Source organism: Anser brachyrhynchus, assembly GCF_964034855.1.
Source record: "Anser brachyrhynchus genome assembly, chromosome: 2".
Classification (NCBI taxonomy): domain Eukaryota; kingdom Metazoa; phylum Chordata; class Aves; order Anseriformes; family Anatidae; genus Anser; species Anser brachyrhynchus.
In genome coordinates, this window is record NC_137695.1 from 48877322 (window position 1) to 48898733 (window position 21412).

At 42.3% G+C, this 21412-nt stretch overlaps 1 protein-coding gene across 8 annotated transcripts in view; it reads right to left on the reverse strand.

The window, feature by feature from the left end:
- Positions 1-21412, reverse strand: part of NFATC1 (nuclear factor of activated T cells 1) — a 120410-nt gene that overhangs the window by 41182 nt on the left and 57816 nt on the right. For 6 of the 8 annotated variants that reach the window (XM_080581018.1, XM_080581016.1, XM_080581020.1 and 3 more), the window contains exons 7-8: positions 10786-10841; positions 8905-9037 (exon numbers count right to left, since the gene is read on the reverse strand). In XM_080581018.1, coding sequence (XP_080437144.1) covers positions 8905-9037; positions 10786-10841 — 189 coding nt within the window. Of the gene's footprint in view, positions 1-3881; positions 6263-8904; positions 9038-10785; positions 10842-21412 lie in introns of those variants that run through there. The other 2 variants (XM_080581022.1, XM_080581021.1) reach the window with 2 other exon arrangements.

The following is a 21412-nucleotide window of genomic DNA, read 5'->3' on the forward strand; positions in this document are numbered from 1 at the left end:
GACAGTGTTTTCTATGAGGCCAAATGAACGATTTTCAAAACTTTCCCATTAAAATATATCTATTTTTTCAAGTGTACATTCTTCTATCTAGCACAAGAAAGTTTAGAAAGTCCCCTAAAGAAGTGTTGTGGGAAATAAGAGAAAGAAGGATTTTTTTTAATTTTTTTTTTTTAGTATGTGTTGTTTGTTTAATCTTCTATGCTATTTGACAGAAAGGTGCTCCTCTCAGCAAGCTAGGAGGCACTTGTAAAAGCTGCCTGTGCACAGGAAACACTGAGCTCCTCTGCAGCCTGACAGTACCCACTGTCCCACCTGCTTCTACCTTTCCCTATGCCAAGGTGGGTCACGAGGATGCAGCAGTTCAGCATTAGCACGGTGCACCCAGTAAGGCCCACTGGGGGCAGGCTCCAGTCCTGAAGTTGCTGCAGGGCAGGTGGGCTGACCAGTGGTGGGAGTAGATGTGCTCACGGGTGAGGCTGTGGAGCAGGAGCACAGAGGAGTGCTGCTGCTGCCACAGGCAAAATGTGGGGTAATGTCACTGCGGGGCAGGGGTCCTGCCGTGCATCCCCATCACACAGTGCTGTTCCCAGAACCACTGGACAGCCGTAGGGAAAGAGCAAGCACCACCTCACAAGCTGACGAGCTTTACCAGTGCTCGTTGGGAAGGCTACCTCTAACACACACCTGCCTGTCCTCTTTGGTTTTAGATGTATATATTTTTATAGGATCAGATGCATATGTACGCTTTTGTACAGGAATAATATCTGGGTAGATGGGAGCCTTGTGCATACATCTCAGCCGGTAATCTTGGACAGTGCCATTATCCGATTAGAAAGTGCTTTCCTGGTAACCCAATTACTAAATGCTTCTCAACAGCTGCTGATCTCTTAGTTTGTTCAATGCCTATTTATGAGACAGAAGATTATATATGGTAGCTTGGTGTATACGCTGTTAAACCAAAGAGGGGAGGAGAGGAGGGTAGGTGGAGAGCATTTGGTTTGTGTGTTAGTACAAAAGACAAAATATGCATTAGATTTCTTTCAAGAGAAAAGGGAAAAATTCTTAAAAGGAACAACTCCTTTTCTATCATAAGACCTTATTAAACCCTACAATGTTGAAAAGAATAGATCAAGTCAAATTATTTTTTCCCCTCTAAGGAAAATGCAAGACCTGTGAAACAAGTTACAACTTTACTTGCTACCTCTTTTTTAAAGACAAAGCACTGCTGTTTTCAAATCTCTTTGGTCTCCTTGCCTGTGTGAACCTGCTACAGTCAAGACAGTATGGCTGGAGATGCTGGGATGCTGCTTGAAAACCCATAGTTTAAACCAGGTGCCTGCCTGAACTGGATTAATCTTTTAGGTATAAAATGGGATTTCTCTTCTAAAGATTTCTTATCTCCTTATGACAAATATTCCTCCCTGATGCAGGGGGAAGATTATTTGGCTTAATAAGGAGTGACGACCAATACCAGTGGCTTTCACCTGAGGTATTCCTACAGGTGGGTGCTCCAGTTCTCCCGTGTTATGCTCACCTGGACTGCTCTACTGCTGTTCCCCCAGCACAATACCTAGCTTCATGCACTGTCTTAAGCTGGACGCACCCTACCTGACCAAGGAGTTTTATAGTCATTTCTGTCAGGTGTGTCAAAATTCACTGGGGTAAGGTCTTTTCAGCTTGACAATATGGCGTGACATTACACTACCAGTGCTGACGTTGCTCCTGCTCTCCCGATGAGGGGAGGAGAATGGGAGGGTGGAGGCTGAGGGCAGAGGTCCCTTAAGGAGGCAATGTGGGGGCAGCTGGATATTCCCACAGCTCTGGTCACCAACAGTCATGTGGGAAGCACTGCAGGGATGGGCTGGCAGGAGGACACCCTTACTGCTCAAGTCCTATCCCTGGATCACAGTCACAGTAACAGATCTGCAGTGGTATAGGCAGAGGGACTAACTGGTTAATTAGCTCACAAAATTAACTTTGTTTGCTATGAATATTTAGGCAGAAAATGTATGCCCACCTCCTCTGGGCTCTCCTTTTCTCCCAGGCTTGGCGGCATGAGCTGGCAGGCAGCAGTACAAGCCTGCCACAGTGTGCCACAGCAAAGGGCTCACCAGGAGGGACTTCTGCCTCCCTCCTCCCCTTTTCTCCCCAAGCTCACACAACACTCTCTGGCCAAAGGACCATCTCTCACCCCACGTGCTGCATTCCCACTCTCTCTGGAGAGTGGTTTCGACCTGGGTGATCTCAGCCATCTTGGCTCTGACATGCTCTTTGTCTTCAGGGAGTGAGGCAGTCCCTCCCACAGCCAGCTAAACACATCCTCTCCTGCATATTTCACCTACAACAATCACCAGGACCACTTCCCCCTTAGGGTCAATCACTGGGCTAGACTAATTATGATGATCAGCCACTTGAAGAGAACAAAAATAGCCATCTCCTGTAATCCAGCCCATGTAATTCTAAACCCTGTTCTCCCTTACATCAGTTTTATCTTTTGGCTTTTAAGCTAATTGGAAGATCCTGAAGCCCCACAAGGAAACTAACATGTGCATGTGAAATCACTAGGAAGTAAGGAGGGAGTTCTCAAAATGTCCATGCAGAGTGATTTAGTGATCAAAACTACAGGCTGGGTTTTGTCATCTGATAGGGAATATTTGAAAAGGGAGGTACTACCAGAGGACAAATTCATATTCTGGAAGTTAACTGTTATCAGTGATCATTGCAGCTGTAACAGAGCCTGCTGGTCATACATATCCAGGGGCATCAATACAGTGCGTGCCCACCCCTGCACTTAGCAGGGATATCACGGCAGGTAATGCTTCTTCTTGGTCTTCCAGATGAAGATGGAGCATGGTACATGGAGGCATAGTTCATCTCCAATCAAGAAAACTACATCTGCAGGTCAGATGTACCTGGCTAGGCTCCGGCCAGTGGCCAGGACAGGCAGTCATTTGGATACAGTGTGGGCAACTCCACTGGGGATCAAACAACTCAGAGGAAAAGTACTCGATGGTGTAATGCTGGAGGGAAATGTGAACGTCTTTCCTACACTGCCACCACAGACCTCACTCTACTGTGGGAATGGAACAGCAGGGCTGATGATGAATTTAGTGATCCTCTTAAATGGAAACAGGACTCTGACAAAATCTTGCCTGCTTTTTGTTACCATGTTAAATGTCAAAAGTAGCAATCAGCCATCTAGCAGCCAAAATGAAATAAACTGTAACAGCACATACTATAAAAAATGAGCAACCATGATTCATATTTTCATCTAAAAAAAAAAAAAATCCCCTGTGGCCAACCTCCTCTTCCCTCCTGTTGCCCTGCCCTGCTCTGCACAGGCTTTGCAGCGATCCAGCTGCTTCCTGGGCTCGACAGAAAGACTTGCAGCAGGTCTGAGGCTTCAGGCCTGGCTCGGCTGCACTCGGTCCTCTCATACTGACTCAAAATGGGTCTGTGTGTAAGGAACACCTACACATTTCCATGCCTCCTCCTCCCTCCAGCCCCCCAGGATGGCTGTGTCGTGCCCCCTGCTGCAGCACTGCTGCCTGCAAGCTGGGCAGGTTCTGTGCCTGTGCTGCTCGGGGTCCTTGGTGGTGGGTGCTTGCTTCTCCTCACCAAGATCTGCACCGGGTATTTCCTTCCCCATCAGCCCCATGTCCTTGGACCTCCCACGCTCCTGGCCAGTCAGCAGCATTGCTCCATACCCCTTCCCACCTTGCTCCTCAGTGCCGGGTGCTTTATCGTGCCTTATCGCTCATGTCCAGCACGGAACTGCTCCTTCTTGCAGTGACTGTGTTGCATACACTGCAGTTTGGGATCCTTTCACAACCCAGCCCCACTTCCCCCACTCCTCCCCCAACCACCCTTTCTTGCAATAATTTTGTAGACACGGTTAGGTTAAAAGCTTTGCCAGCCTTGACTTGACAATTTAGCAAATACTCAGGGTTGGGATGTGTCAGGAGATGATCATTAAAAGCTGTGCTCAGTGTCACATTAGAGTGGCAACACTTTGCATCTTCATTTTATTGTTTTCTGCTAATGTGACTGACACAGGGTTTTAACTTAGAAAGTGAAGTGTGGGTGGAAGAAGTGAGGTGAAACAGAGGCACGTCTGCTAAATGTAATCACTAGAAAACTGCTGATTATACTCATCTATAGCACACTCAAGACATAATTTTAGAGCTGAGGCAGGAAGTTAGTAAGATGCTGACAAAAACGTACAGTGGGCACTGCTCACCATTTTCAGAAGCACACTAAGAACTTTCTTCACTTTCGCACTGCTGGGCTGCAAACAATAATAAGGCACAGCTAGAAACCACGGGCAGGTTCTTGGCACAGCCTAGCACCCACAGACCCAAAGGACCTGTTCTTAACCAAGCCCCTCATGTAGGTGGCCAGATTTACATACACAAGCCCCCCTGCCCTGGCTTATGGAGGTGCCTGCATGGAAGCAAAGACATTTCAGAAAAACTCACTGTACAAGTAAAGTGTACAAGTGTACTCGCTGTACACTTAAAAATCTGCCCCTAGAGATGGTTAAACACGTCTCAAAATAAGAATCGCTCAGCACAGCAACACCATTTTAATAAATACTAAACGTAGTGGATTGATTTTTTAATAATGCTTTGAAAATTAAGAAGCCTGACAGAAACAGAAACCGGAAATGCTTTATCGTCAACTCTTTGCAAAAGCATATTTTTCATTCCAGTAAACGAAACACATCAACTTTCTTTTTTTCCATCTAATCAAATATTTCCTGGACAAACTAGACTGTCTTTGCCTTGTCAAATATCACTACTTGTCTACATAAAATTCAAAGAAAAACATTTCTATGTTCACTATTCTTGATACCAGTATTTGTCAGATAACAGAAATCATAGACAGCATTATCTCCTATCTGCAAAAAGTAAGTTCTTGAACAGGTTTCCTCTATTTTGATGCATCTACTTGGAAGAAATCTGAAAAAACAGTGATCTAACCATTATCATTCAACGAGTTATTTAAAGTCTTCTGCACTCTTGCCTCTGAGCTGAAGAACTCTTTCAGCTTTCTCAGCAGATGAAAGCACAGGATTTTGAACCACAGAATACGTATCAGGTTGTTTGTGTGCTTCTTCATTCTCTCCAGATTAGGTTATACTTCAAATGCTACTGCTTAAGTCTAGTGATTTCAGAAGTCTATTCCTCCTGTTTGAAAGGCATATATATGCCAATGGTGTAATAAAGTCATAGAAGCAAAATTAAACAGTCATAAATATAAATGAAAAAACAGCATTTTTCTAGAGCGTAGGGTTCACAAACGCGGGGTTCAACAACGGTATTCCAAAATGTTCTGCTGCACATAATGGAGCCAACAGAGATTTGAAAGGCAGAATATCCAAGTGTCCGTGCACTGTGCTTTGTACAGACTCCTGACTGCAGCGTCTGGTGCTGGGCCTTGCTCCTGATATTCTAATGGGATGTGGCAATGCAAAGCACATTAGTACTTACCATATGATCTGGGGGGATTCACCTATGCCAGAATGGTAAGGAAACTACTTATATTTCTGTGCTGGGCATGTCTAGGGAGTAGTCTGATGAGCCTAAATCTTGCAGGCTTCATGACAAAACTGATATGCACTTGCTCAGTGATAATAATATTGAAGCAATACTTAAAAAAAAAAAAAAAAGCCATTGCAGCCATTTATGTACAATACAGACAAATACAGGATTTGGGATAGTTCAAATTCAGCAGAACTGGACCAGTAATTCAAAATTTTAATTAAAAGTAGATTATGAGAACTTAGGTTTATAGTCTGTCCCCAGCCAAAGACAGGCTGGCTCCTTTTCCAGACCTAGTCTCCCATTTTTGAAGCCTCTACTTTTTTTTTGTTTGTTCATTTATTTGGTTTGGTTTGTTGTTTGTTTGTTTGTTTTGGTTTTTAAACTTTTCATTTATAGAGCAGTAAGATTTTCATTTATACAGTATTTCTTTTCTTTCTGAGGCAGGAACTCTTCACCCAGTAAGCCCCTGCTCTACAAAACACTTGAGCTAACACAGAGGAAAAGTACAATCCTGCCACATCTCTGCAGCACAGTAGAAGCCTTATGGTGGTGAACTGTGACAATCTGCTGGAGTGGACAGTTTGTGTCAGCTGCATGTCACAGAGCTGTACTCCATGGAGACGCTATAGGACCATCCACTGGAGGTGGGATGAGTGAGGCCACGTGTCCCTGGATCCACTGGCTGTTTTCCCCTAGGGAATGAGGAGAAACAGGAGCTACAGGAAAAAAAAACACCTATTGTACTGTGGTCTGGGTGGCAGCCACACAGTGCTGCCACATGCGACTGCCCCACTGGTTGCGCTGTGTGTGTGCGCACATACCCACCCCAGGAGCACAGCCATGGTGCTTGTGCAGTATTCGGGCTTTAGCCCATACATGGTATTTTGCTTTGGCACAGTCTAGTTGGGCTGTAAAATATGTCTAATGTGTGTCATGCAGCTTTAAAAAACCCCGTTGGAAACAAACCTGCAGAATTATGGTAGGCAATGAAATGCTAGCATTTTGACTAGTCCTAAGACAGAATGAGAAGCTTACAGGACAACGTATCTGATACATGTAAACCCACTCTTCATACTTGGTGATCCACTTTGACATTTGGTTGACAAAAAAATACACCTTCTGTATTTGTGGAATTTATTTAGACAAAAGACAAAGCGTTACCTGGACCAAAATACTGCTTACCTCCTTTAATTTTTTGTACCTAGATCACACAGTGGTAACTCAACTATTTTTTTCCTGATGAACTAAACTTTTTTTTTTATAATGCCTTGAAACATTAAAAGAACATTGTGACTGAAATCAAATAAAGTGCAACATCCTAAAATGGACTCCTAGAAACACAGTGGCTTAAAAGACTGATTCAGTTGTTGTGACTGATTCCTGAATATGTAGTCAAGCTGATGATATCTATCTTTAAAAGGCACAAAGGAAACAACCAGCAACATAGGGCAAAACCTTTCAGTTGCAACACAGACATAATAAATAGATAATTATTATTATATTATTAATCCTGATGATTACACAAACATATTCATGCTTACCACTGTTATGAGAGTTTGAAAAGAACTTTTTTTTTTAATTACCTACATGTACATATCTACATATAAAAAGAAAATCTGAGTGGAGAATCAAACAGGAACAGGGGGAGGCATATTTACTATTCAATACCAGCTTCCACTTCCCCTACTCTGGTTTTACATTTTTTCTTTCAGGTTCCCCTACACTGAAACAAAAAGATTTCACAGGAATTCAAATCAGTACAGCAGACTAAACATGATTCCCAATGTTTTCAACAATTACCATAATTAAAGATGTCTTTGCAGAATAAAGTCTAGGCTGGTTCTCTGTTGCCTGTCACTAGGTAGCTATCCCCATTGTTTCCCATCAGTTGAAACATTACATGTTTCAACCTCAGAATGGTGATATCATAAACCGACTTAGCAACAGTGAGTATTATTCCCATGGTTTAGAATAATGTTAAAAAAAAGGGCCTATGTAAATGCTGGAGAGGAAAGATGCTGCTTAATAAACAGCAATTTTCAGTGGATGTATATTTGAAATACTTATGATGGGATTATACTTGGATGGCAAGGCAATACCTTTTGACCTTTAAAACAGATTTCTGTTGTTGAAAAGAGTTCTGCAAGAGAATAACAACTCTTTTCAATTTAAGAAATGAGCAGTCTTTAAATATACACAGACATATCCACTGGGGATCAAGTTTGCATAAGTATGCTGATTCAGTGAGGCGTAACTACTCAGCACATATGCAGTAAGCATTCTGTTGCCCATGTCAGGTTTCTTGTACTTTTATTTTAAATTAAGGTCCTGATAAAAGTCTGTAGTGCATAAAAGCTAACAAGGTGGAATTTCAACCATGTATTTTATGGGATTTCACCTGCAAAAAGGTGGCAGGGCTCTTCAAGTCATGTGGCATGACCCAAAGACTGCTTTGTGGATACTACCCTCGGAAGGACTATTTTCACTTGTAAAGTCTACAAAAAGCATGAACCTAATCATTTTTTTTAATTCCACTTATTTCCAAAACATCAGAAACAAAATAAACCCCCCTTTTTCCCAAAAAAGTGTTCCTATCAAAAGAGCCATTCCAGATTAAAAGAAATAATCTAAATTTGCTTAATACTAGGATCTTCATACAAGCCTGCTTGGAATTCAGCTAGCATGAATATTTTATTGTCACTTTGTAGTTACCAATATACACTTTCAAAAATAAATTGGCACACTTGTTTTTAAACATTTCTAAATAAACATTTATAAATTCTAAGTGTTTTTAAATACTCTGATCTTCATACCCATCAGAATTTTCATTACAGCCCAAGAGTAGGACCAATGTGGAGCACTGTTTCTACCCTGAGAGAAACAGCAAGGTGAAGGATGACTGGAAGCAGAATCCCCACACCACCCCCAGCAGAGCCCTGCACACTACAATGTTGTGGTGAGAACTCAGAAGTAGTATTCAAATCCAGTGTACCCTCTGGGGCCAAAAAGTCACACTGCGGGTTGACAGCAAACGAGCAGGGATTTCAGCAGGTTCACAATCTGTGAGTACACGTCAGCTTGTGCAGGTGCAAGTCAACTCCCCAAAGCAAAAAAAGCCCTTGTTCCAACAGGTCTCTGTCACCAATACAAAATAAAATAATTTACAGAGAAGGCCTCTTGTGTGGGCAGCAGAGAGAAAGGCAACCCTTGTGGTTTCTTTCTCACTCTCATTTTACAGCACTGGGCATGCCTGCAAGTTACTCAGGTTACTAAAGAATTATCAGTGCCATATATCTTTCTAAGCTGCCATCATTATCTCTCATTTTTACTAGCACAGATAAGAAACATATTTTGTTACCATTAGCTGGAAGATAGGTGAAAAGCTGGTACTGGCTTCTCTTTCTCTTTCCGTTGCAGACATAAAAGTTGACCTGAACAGGGCTGGTAATTCTCTGATTGCGGAAAGGTGGTATCTCAACCACCAACGAATTCTGCAAAAACAAACAAATCAGAAGGTCAGGGCACGACTGGGGCAGAAGAGTGTACAGACATATTTATATGTTAACCCTGGGAAGGAGAAGACTCATCTCCTAAGGAAGAATGTACTCTCTACATAGAACTGTTGGGTTTCATTGGCAGGGATTGTCTCCTGCAGCCTGCAGTGTCCTGTGTGTCGGGCAATCCCTACAACTCCTTCCAGCTTTAAGCCATTTCAGCACAGGCAAGGCACGCTGGTGAGCAGGATGGGTACTCCTTCTTTATACATGGGGTTGAGAGGCTGAGAAGGGCTTGGGTTTGGAGACGGGCACTGCAGAGCCCAGTAGAAGGGAGCACATTTAACAGCGTGCCTGTTTTCAGAAAGTCCTGAGGCTCTCCTCTGTCTTCTTATCCAAGGCTGTCAAGCTTGTTTCAGTGGAGGGACAGCAATGTGGATGAGGCACAGACTGAGTAGGTTCTGTTAGGATGCCTTTGCTATATACAGAATAGCACACAGGAGGTCACCTGGGACATCTGTCTGAACAGCCAACAACTGGCACACTTCTGGAGCAGAGCTGTGAAGAGCCTCACGTGAGACTAAGCAGCTCAAAACCAGTGGAACAAAACAGGACCTGGAGGAAAAGATTCCTTAACGGGGAAAATGAGATTTTAGCATGGCTCACGTCTTTACAGATTCATTAGTCTTCAGCTATTCGCTTTGGACAGCAAGTACAATATTGTGTATAGATAATGCTTTCTCCCTTGTGCCTCTGACAAGAACCCGGAGCTATAATCAAACTGTGGCCAACAACTTGGCAGTAGAAAACACAACCACTCAGCTGGCAGGTTGTCCCCAACACATCCTGCCCTAATATAACTTAATTTGAAAGGAGAATTAGGACCGGAATATGATTATTCAAGTATCTCCACTTTCCAAAATTTATTTATTTAGTTATTTATTAGAATAACAACTAAGGAAGTTTTAAGCATGCTAATTTCTGTGGATGGGAGATCTTGCAAGAATATCTAGTTCTACAGGTTGGAGCTCTGGAGATCGTGCAAATGGTGTTCCACTGTCAGATAACAAATGCTCTAGCATGGGGCTAAGAAAAGACTTGGCTGCTAGGGCATCAGCTTCCATAAATGCACAGTGAAATCTGCTGTGACCATGAAAACTTCCCTTGGTACTCTGAAAGAATAAAGGGGAATGTTAACCTTAACATTTGGCTTGTTTTCAGCTGAGGTCTTTAAATTGGTTGTCTGCATGTCTCCAGCAGGTTCACAGCTAGCAGACCATTGCTTATTGCTACAGAAGTAAAATAGTTGCCATATTTCCCACTTACAGTCATAGCTGAGTAAGCCACAGTTCTTCAACACTGGGTTTGATCTCCTGTGAGAGGACTCACATTTCCTCTGCTGAAGGTACACGAAAGCCAGGGAAAATGCTCAGAAATTGTTTTGGGAGCAGAGGCAAGAAACAACCCAGCAAGACAGAAGATGAGCAGACAGGGCTGGCCCATCCTGGACAATGAAAAAATATTTTCCAAATGGTCTCTTCTACTTTCGGGATATATTCCAACGAAGGCTTTTTACCCCATGCTCCCATTAAAGAAAGATTTCCAGGAGGGGAGGCCTAAGTACTTGTTCTGTTTCAGTGGGGAGACACAGTGCCAAAGGCTTGGAAATCCCTCTTTAGTAATAGTGCTAGAGAAGGCAGTATATATTTTTCATCTTGATGTTAAAATATTTAAGGCAGACTTACTGGCTTGCACATTTCTTTGTCAGTTTTGGCTTCCATTTCCCACACATGGTGACCATCTAAAAGACAAAAGAAAAAGATATCTAGTTCTGTCCTTTTTTCCTCTCCAAAGCCTACAAAAGAGTGACTTTTGAAAAAAAATAATAATAATTAAAAAAATCTCTTTAATGGAAGAAGCATTGCATCTATGAAAAACAGCTCTCAAAACCCATTGCCAAAGCTTTGCCCAACCAGGAAGCCAGCTGGGCAACCTGCTACAGAAGCCCATTTAACATTCTTTCAGGGGAGAACCACAGTCCAGAGTACAATATACTGTGATGGAGGAATGCCACCAGTATTTTATTCTGCCACTAATTTAAACAGAACATACAAGTGTTCTACACATTAGTTTTCCAAATGTTCAGACAAAAAAAATGCTACCTGTAAGTCCCTTTGATCTCTACCTATGCAGTCAGTCATGCTCAACATTAATATTAAACAAAGCAAAACAAAAAAGTAGCATTAAGGAAGCTCCTCAGCCATGCAGTGTTTCCTTTTAATACACTCCCAGTCTGGCTTTTCATATTTCTGCTGCTTGGATCAAAAGGCAAGACAATATGCTGGGATATGTAGCTTCTGTGAATCACGACTCCATTTCAAAATTGTTTTAGCTCAGCTACAGTGGTCCAACCAACAATTTTCTGGAGCTGCTTCTAGTAGTGTGTTGGGTCCTCCCAATTCACTGTATTTCTATTTTCAGATAAAAAGGGATTTAAGCCACAACTATCAATTTTTGTTGTTGTTGTTGTTGTTTTGGTTTGGTTTCTGGGGACTTGTCTTTTGGAAGAAATTGTTTTTGTCTTGTCACTTTTTCTGTGTCTCACTGACACAAAAGTAACTGGTCAATAAGAGTTGTTTTTTTAACTTCCTTGTGGCTTCGAAATACAACTGCAGAGAAATTAGGAAAAAAATACAAAAAGTAGGGTTTCCATCCTGCAGGCCTAGAAAAACACAAACATATATGAAAGGCCACAAGCAGATTGCTGTCTGAGTCCAGCAACAGGGACACTTGCAGCTTAAGGAGTCCCACCACTGTCAGATGTCACTGGAATGAATGGGGAAATTTGACTTCATGTCACCTCTTTTGTATATTTATTGCAGCATAGGGACATACAAATGCGAGTATTAGTTACTTTGAACTTCATCACATAGACTTGGGCCTGTCTTAGAAAAACAGCTCTCAGCAAGGTAAAAAAGTGAATGCACTTTTTCTTCTCTCTTCACTTTCATGGACAGGATGGAGGTGACGCATTTAGAACTGTCTGATTTATTACAAATGGCAGTAAATAATATTTTTGTGTACAGCTGTCCTACTGTGAAAGGAATGTTGTTCAGGAACTAGCACTGGCAATTGCTTAAATGTTCAAAACCATTTCTTTTTAACGTATGGAAAAAAGTGCAATGTGAAAGCTGCAACACAAATAGCACAGCGGATTTGGCAGGTCTTTATGTAGGAAACAATTAGCAGATCTACCCTTAGTTTCTTCCTACATTTTAAATTGTGACACTGGAAAAAGAATCCCTTTAATCGGTACTGCCACATTCGGGTGGGGAAAGAGAAGGATCAGCCAGTTCACACTCAAATCTCCTAAGCAATGCCTTTTAAGAGCGCCAGCACTGAAACAGACTTCTCTGGAGGATGAGTGATTGTTTCACAATTTATCTAACAGATGCTTCCCCCTAAGCTGTCAGTTAAAAAAAAAAAAAAAAAAAAAAAAAAAGCTGACAATAATCTGCAAGTCAGGTCATATCTGTTGTCTGGAAGTAGCCACCGCTGTTTTCCATCCCTTTCCTACAGAGCCCTTGTAGCTACCTCCTCCTCTCTTCCACCCCAGTTAATTCAATCAGCTGTAAAGGTGACACAACACTGACACTATCACACATTTTACAAAGTGTAGAAACTTCTGCTTTGTAAAGGTTTTTGGTGTTTTTTTGTGTTTTTTTTTTCCTCTCTAAAATCTAAAGACATCCAGACTAGTAGTTAACATGTGTTCAATCTGCCTTGGTAAATGGATTACCAGAAATTCATTTTTTTTTCTGTGTTTAATTTCTGCTTTGTGAGGTGAATGATCTGATTCAGGTTTCTGTTTTGTATTTCTTGTCAATACCTCAGTAAAATTCAAAATGACTCAATCTATGGCTAATACTTCAATTGCTTCACGTAGCACTGCCTTTATGCACTTTTGAAATTTTTATGATGACAAAGAGAGTTTGTGCAGAAATATTTTAAATGTTGTAATCTAAAGTATTAGGAAAATAAATATCCAGAGCCATAGTTTGTCTCTGGAAGCTAATCAGAACAATACGGACTTTACTCCAAGAAATTCTCTTGAGACTGTCCAGACCATTGCTGCTCAGCAACTGAGGGGAAAGGGAAGAGAGGAAAGAAGTAGGGAATAGACAACTCATTAACAGCTAGTGACATTTCATTTAACAAAAACACAAGGAGGAAAAGTTGTTATGAAGCAGAGACAAAAAAAAAAAAGACAATTCCTCATATTACGTCTAGCGAACCAAGAGGGAAATCTCAACGCCCACGGACTGGGACCAGCTCCAGGAGGGAAACCTTAGACCACTACGTCAACCTCTTACAGTAAACATGTTTTGCAGGTTTATACAGTTCAGCTGAAATTTTTAAAAAAGGAGAAAGGAATAATAGCTCTGGAATAGTTTGTGGGGGCTCAAAGCCTCATGAAAATCTGCCTACACCAGAGAAAACTGTTTTGCCCCCAGTGCCACATATGCTGGGGACCCTCAGAAGCAAGCGGGATACCATCTCCTGTCAGAGTGCTCGAGGAGCGAGGACTGCTCAACCACAAAAGTTTCCATTGTATGCCTGCCACATCTGCAGCAGCCTGGTTCAGAGCCCAAGGCAACTCCCTCCTGGCCTCCAGCCAACCAAAGTACACCAGAGCAATTTATACCTTTCCAAAATGCAAATAATTCAAATTACAGACATAACACAAAGCTGAAGCAGACACATTTCAGGCATTCCCGTTAAAGTTTACTCTCTGGAATTACCGTACCCAAATGGGCAGTTGTTATATGAGGAAGGGGGGTAGAAGAAGGCAGAAAAGGAAGGAGAGGAGGAGGCAGGGAGGAAAAGAGAGAAGGAAGAAAAAGGCTTTTCCAAAGGTCTTATTTCATTCCTTTTCATTTTGCTATTTACTTTTACCAAGTAATAAGAAGGGCCTTCTCCAAACCAAATGTCTGGCTTTGTTTTGGTGTTTTAAGATTTATACTGCAATGTTTTGAACAGAAAGACATCCCTTTATATAGCTAAAAATTTGTGTCAAAGTATTATATTGTTGTGTTGTGTTTTGTTTCATTTTTTTTCTTTTCTTTTTTTTTTTTTTTTTCACAAAAGGTAATGAAAAACAAAACAGCTGCACACAGAACCGCAGGGAAAAAGCCCTATAGTCACCAGCTGAGAGCCCCACTCCTGTGATGCCAAAAGCACTTGACTTGACAAAGCCAAGACTTCAACAGGGACTCCTGCCATGGGCTTCAAGGAGCTCTGAATCCCTCCTCTTCCACAGAAGCAGCATAAGCAGCACAGCAGTGTCACGGGCATGAGAAATTCCCTGTTGGACAAGAGCTCTCTAACTGTGCCCACCTGACCTGGGCTCAGCATAGTGCTGTGTTTCATCGGTAAGTGTCCATCAACACTGTCATCAGCCAAAGACGATGGGTTTTGTCAGGAAGTCTGACATTTAAAGACCGATCACTGCTCTGTGCTGATATTTATAGCATTCTCTGTTTTGGGTGCACTTCATCATGGTCCGCTTCAGCTTTTTTTTCAGACCCAGAGCATCTGGGTTTACTAATGATGAAAATACCACAAATACCGTGAATGAAAATACCGTGTTGCTTGGGGTGGATTTTCAGCTCTGCAAAATATAAACACCCAATTTTAAGACGGAGCAGTTTAACAGTGAATGGGTCTTTAAAGTCTGTCCTTATCAACCACTCACTCCAGTGTTAAAGGAAACTGCGCACAAGTCCAGAAGTAAAAATACTCTAATTCATTAGGGAATTCCCTGCAGTATGAGTCACTGAACGGCTTCCCCACCACACCCAGCTAAAAGATTTCCACATAAAAAGGCACTGTAGAGGCCTGTTTTAACACAGAAGCAGCACTAAAAAAGTAGTTGTGTAAATCTAGCAGCATCAGCTATTCACACACAAAGCCTAGCAGACCACAACATGTGTATTTTCTTCACAGAAGAGCAACCCAGTCAAAGAGCTGTAAAGACTTTCCTAAGAATTTTTCTCCTGTCTCTACTTCTCCTTGTCCATCAGGAAAGATTCACAAGGGTGTGCAGAACTGGGTTTATCTTGTGCACTCCAGAGGACTGTAAGCGTAATGCCAGAGGTCTATAGGCTTACAAGAGTCAAACCAACAGTGCAACTTTCATTACAGTCTGATGGATGACAGAAAGGGAAAACCATATATAGAACAACAACAACAAAACTCTAAGCCTGGAAACTTGTGAAAGTGTAACTTGTGCATCTGGCAACCACTTATATCCTGCCTCAATGAAACAGACATAACAGGAGAGTTCAGATATATTTAAGTGATCTTACTTCACTACAACAGGTTAAAACAGTCTATATTCTGTAGTAGCCCTTTGTTCACTTGAGATACAAAAATAATAGACATTATCTAGGATTTCACTGCCTATACATAGTGTGTATTTTATATTCTTCCAGCCTGGGGCTCAACAGACTGCACTGGCTGGGCTGTAAATCTGTATTTACATTCATACATTACAAGTTGGCCAGTGACATTAACTCTAACCCTCCAAAAGAACCCACTACTTGATTAATGTGTTGTGAGGTATCCCTGAACAATAGTGCCTATATTACATCCAAGATTTCTTTAACATGTCCACAACAGGTAGGGCACAGGTGCTATGCAGAATGTTTATAGAGTGTAATTTTGAGGTGTTCTGCAAAGTTTGTCTACCTTCCTATTCAACTATGTTAATGCATATTCAGCTCCTTTAGGACTTAAGGATTCAAAAGCTTTTAATTTGCACACTAACCCCTTTTTCCCTGGGAAGTACATTCTGGCACTGAGACGACTGATCTGTGTATGTGTCCAGAAGGAAAGGATGGGCTTCCAGCAAGAGAAGAAGGTGAATATCAATTAAAAGCCTTGTCATTCAGGCATAGAGTCATTCGGCTTTGTGCAGAGATGCTATCAACTTCCATGCACATGCCAGGTCTGTGCTTGGGCTGAGAATTAGAGGCAAAGAGGCAGCTCTGCTTGCTTGGAGGAGAGCACTCCCCCGCCCCAGTCCTGGGCACAACCCACTGATGCTGTCTCACCTGCCAGCTGAAACACACACGCACCAGCCTATTAGTGCCAGATTTCCCTTTAGAGGCAACAGCCTTCTAGACCTGAGTATAACATCAGGAGCCGTGTCACTTTTCTAGGCTGGTCTGTACGTAGTGGAGGTGTTTTGCTGTGAAGAACACTTTCCCAGCTGAACACCAGCAAGCCCAATATTCTGCGGGTGGAGTCAATCCCTGTGTTTACACACCAGTGTATGTTTCAAAAGACATTACAAAGGACAAGTTATAAGGATGAACTGACAGCAGCCAAGCAGCCTACTGTGGGATGTGTGGTAAAGATGGGACAGTAAGAGAGCAAGAATACAGACAGAAATGTGGATGCTGCAGAGAATAAAGACCTGCAATGCAAGCAGCCAGGACCTTCCTCTTGACTGCCTCTATGGCACTCCAGTACCCTGAGATCTACTGCCTTTTAGGTCTCTGCAAGGAGGAAAAGGCCTTAGGTTGTGTGTTTGTCTAGCGCCAGCTGCTGAGCAGCTCCACCTCCTTACACCACCCCTGCTGGTGCCATCAGCTGCCTGCTGCCCGCCATCTCAGCCTCAGCTGCCTCTCCAGCCACCCCTCATCTCTCCTTTGCTCTTGCACTTCTTTTGCTACAAGACTACAAGACTACAGGACCACTCTGTTTTCCACCTACTTTATTTCCCTGTTCCTTGCCAGGAAGATCCCAGATAACCTCTGCTCTCCTCTCAGCCAACTGTCCCTCTACAGACACTTCCCGACGAAGTTTTGTTCCCTGACCCTGGCACGCATCAGTCCATGTGAAGCAGGGTTCATGAGTAACTGGTTTAATTGCATTTCCACATCAAAGCTGCTGCATTTCTTTGTGTCTCATAAGCACCTTTGCAGCATATGGATTTTGTGCATATTCCTTCAGCTATACATTTTTGCAATCTTGAAATTATGTATGAATATTATGTATATGTACTTACGTCTGTCATGCATACAATACTTTCAAGTTACTTTTTGTCTCTTTTCTACCTTAACAATAAAAATGTCATGCAGCAACCAGGTGATAAAAACGCAGCACAAACTGTATCTCATAGTACATTGGCATCTGTGCCAGACGTGAACTTCTACTCTGGTTGCTCAGCTGGGCAAGTCAAAAGCTGAGGGACTCACATTGTCTAAATTGCAAGCTTTTTGCTGCTTTTAACACAGTGTGTCTAACAGATCTAATTATTCTGAGTTCAGGTGCTTTGAAATCAACTGTAATTTTAGTCCAGGTACTTAAAGAAGGCGCTGTGCTGAAAACTAACTGATCAGGGCTCATTGTGAACCCAAACCATCTGGAAGGACCTGCCAGTTCCAGCAGAATGGAACTGGTTATGCAATTTGTGCTCTTTGGCACCTCCCCCTATTCAAATTACCCCTGGACTGAGAATTTTATTTAACAATTCTCAGTAATTTCAGGTCCAAGACACTCAACTTACCAGTAAAACTGCATCTTGATATCCCTGAAAAATCTCTCTAGAGCAGGCAGGGCGAACTGAGCAAACCAGCATAGCCACCCATCAGCAGTCATGACAATACTTAATTCTGTCTTCAGCTACATTTCTGTGATCTTCTTGTTTTCACAACTTTACTTTCCTCTGGGAACCTCTAGTAGGCTGACTTGGGTCCTAGCAGCTGAAACAAAGTAAAATAATTTTGCTCCAAAAATCTTCAATCTTCTGTCTTGTATTTTCTCAGAGACTGTTGGAGTAACAAAACCTCAAAGCCAGTTTAAACCAAATTCCAAATTTTCCTTCCAACAATTTTCTTCCACTTCTGTGTTTGATGCCAACACCACCACTTGCACCATGGCTCTCAGGCATGTAACACTTGAAGTCACCTTCCACTACTACTCACTCATCTTAGATACAAGTTCGATCCAAACATTTTCAATTCTTCCCTCTTGATTATTTTTAAGACACAAACTCTACACTTTATCTATGTGGCTACAACTACTCATCTTCCAGAGACACCTCATTATGGCAACTCATTGTGACTTTTTAGCGGAGTCCAAACAGTAAACTTTTGAACGGCATTTTGATTTTTCCATCTCATTGTCCCCCTTCTTTGGTTTCTCTTGTCCAAAAAGGTCAGGCTCAATCTTAGAGGTCAGAGAGTGTAATAATTGTGGAGAATTTGTGTTGCTGTAATGTGGTGAAGGGATGAGGGGTGGAATGTGTGTAAATTGTCCACTGTTGTCAGTGTTGTGATGATGTTATGCTGATTTTGGTGTGGGCAAATTTTTGTTAATGTAAGTGAAGTTTGTGAAGATTGTGTGATGAATGTATGAGAGCTGGGGTTGTTCAGCCTGGAGAAGAGAAAGCTCTGGGGAGACCTTATAGCAACCTTCCAGTACTTAAAGGAGAGATAGGGAGGGACTCTTTGTCAGGGAGTGTAGTGATAGGACAAGGGGTAATGGCTTTAAACTAAAAGAGGGTAGGTTTAGATTAGATATAAAGAAGACATTTTTTACTCAGAGGGTGGTGAGGCACTGGCACGGGTTGCTCAGAGAAGCTGTGGATGCCCCATCCCTGGAGATGTTCAAGGCCATGATGGATGGGGCTTTGGGCAGTGTGATCTAGTGGAAGGTGTCCCTGCCCATAGAATAAGAGTTGGAACTAGATGATCTTTAAGGTCCCTTCCAACCCAAACCATTCTATGATTCTAAGGTTTAATATACATAATAATCCCTGATTAACTGCCTTGACATCAGCTTCCTTGCAACAAGGCACATCTTGGAAATGTCTTATCTCTATTCCTCTCTTAAATGTCATTGTACTTTCTTCCACACTGCTCTTTAAGGTGTAATCTTGCTCCTTCAGCAGACCAAAAAGGGACATGCTACTCTTCCTTCACTTCTCTTCCCTGTTCTTTCTGTGATGCCCACGCAAGACTTGAAACAACTTTTGACAAGCAGTCAGGAAAGGAACAGGACAGAATAAATTGTGCTTTAGCAAAAGTTGTAGACAATCTCTACAAAAACTAGGCATTTTGTAGATATCACCTTGTATTGGGGTTATAAGGCAAAGTGTTGGCAGTGGAGCAATGCAGTGGTGGCCTCTGTGGGAAATGGCCAGGGGCTGTCCCACGTGGACACAGCCAGTTCAAGCTGGCTCTGCAACGGACCCATTGCTGGCCAAAGCTGAGCCAGTCAGCAACACTGATGGTGCCTGTGCTGGAGTAGTCTTTTCTTTAAAGACTGTACCCTGTAGAAAGGACCCATGCTGGAACAGATCTTGAAGAACTGCAGTACATGGGAAGTACCCATGTTGTGGCAGTTTGTGAAGGACTGTATCCTGTGGGAGTGAATCCATGCTGAAGCAAAGGAAAAGTGTGAGGAGGAAGGAGCAGCAGAGATGAAGTGTTATGGCCTGACAGCAACTCCCATTCCCCATCCCCCTGTGCTGCTCAGGAGGGGAAGATGGGGGAAGGTGTTTTTCAGTTCTGTCTTTGTTTCTTACTATCCTATTCTACTTTTAATTGGCAATAAATTAAATGAAATTAATTCTCACCAAAGTGAATCTATTTTGCTAGTAACTGGTTCGTGAACTCCCTGTCTTTATCCTGACCCACAAACTTTTTCATCTTATTTTCTCCCCCTGTCCTTTTGAGGAGTAGGAGGAGTGAGAGAGCAGCACGGTGGGTGCCTGGCAGCCAGCCAAGGTTAACACCCCAGCCACACTCCTTTCCTCTATTATCTTTAGGCAGACTCTGAGCTTTCTGGGTAAGGGTTGTGAATTCCTGTGTGTTTGGACAGAGGGTCCTACTGGAACTGTAACAACTATCTGAAATCTTGTGGTAGTTATAAATGTTCAGAGACAGCTTTGATTGCACAGATGCAGCTGTTTGAAGCTACTTAATTTGGCAAACACATGAAAGAATAAATTTCAAGCAGCTGTAGGTTCTGTAATAATTGAAAATTCACAGGATTACTCAGACAAATTACTTTTACCTAGAGACCTTATGCTTATTCCTTATTTCTCTGTTGTCCATGGTAAGTATCTGTGATTGACTGATCTTGTCCCTAACTATGAGAACAACACCCAGGATGAGGTTTGCTGCCGCTGATACCATCTCATGCGTATGGCTGCAGTCCCGCTCTGTCGTCGCCATTCCTTAGACTAAACAGCCAGGAAAAACTGAAACGTGCTAACATTTCCTACAAGCTACATCATTGCTTCTGCGTGCGCGTGAAAGGGTTCTACCATCAAGTGACTCTGCCATTTGATGATACTATTCACCCAAGGCTATCTATTTCTGGGCAATGGCCAGAAACCCTTTCAGCTATCAATACATCTCTAGGAAATAGGTTCAAATGACCTTCACATGAACTCCGTGCTCCCAACTCGTATGCCTTTGAAGTTTCTAGTTTATCTAGTTTCCAGAATTTTTAACCTCGCTGCACATGAGTCAGTGCATAACTGCTCACTGCCAACTGGAACATGTGTCCCGAACTTGGAAAAACAGACAGATAAAGACAAAATTATGTAGTATCTGTCCATCTGACTAAAGGGGAAAGGGAGTTTTGCCACTTGCTTATTTATTATGTGAGCTACAGTATGATTACCAGTGTGAAACTTGACCCCTTTTGGCCAGTTGCCCCCCAAACTGTGACTGCTACTGGCAATGGAAAGAGCAATGGAAAGATCTCTGAGAATGTAAGATCTTTTACCAAATGGAGTTCTGCCAAGACTCAGGTCACCCGTCTCCCCATCACATCACATCACGTCAAAACAGACTCTAAGCCCTGAGTTCCAAAGTACAGCTGAGTCAAACCAAAAAGCCCACATGCTTCCCCAACACATCCGTTCCATCCACATGCCACTCAAGTGTTTCGGAACATACTATTTTCCAGAACTTTTTGTAAGTTCTCTGGAACTTAAAATACTGCACTTGAGGATCTACCATGCAACAGAGTAACTTTTGCTCCCACAACATACAGGAACTAGAATTGAATTTCTCAGCTGTGCTCCAAGACTCCAAACTGACATTTGTACCTTAAAGCTGCAACTGATTGATCACCATCTTTGACAGAGACAGTGAAATTTCGGAGGAACAAAAAACCTGTGAAATGCTTGAGTTGACACTTAAATTCATCTGGCTTTTTTCTTTTCCATATTACATTTACTTTGTGCAAATATTTGGCTGACCAAACTTGACCACTTCTAACGGGGGAAACTTCAAGTTTTCCTATCTGAAATACTTACAGAGAAGAATGATTTCCTTTGGCATATAT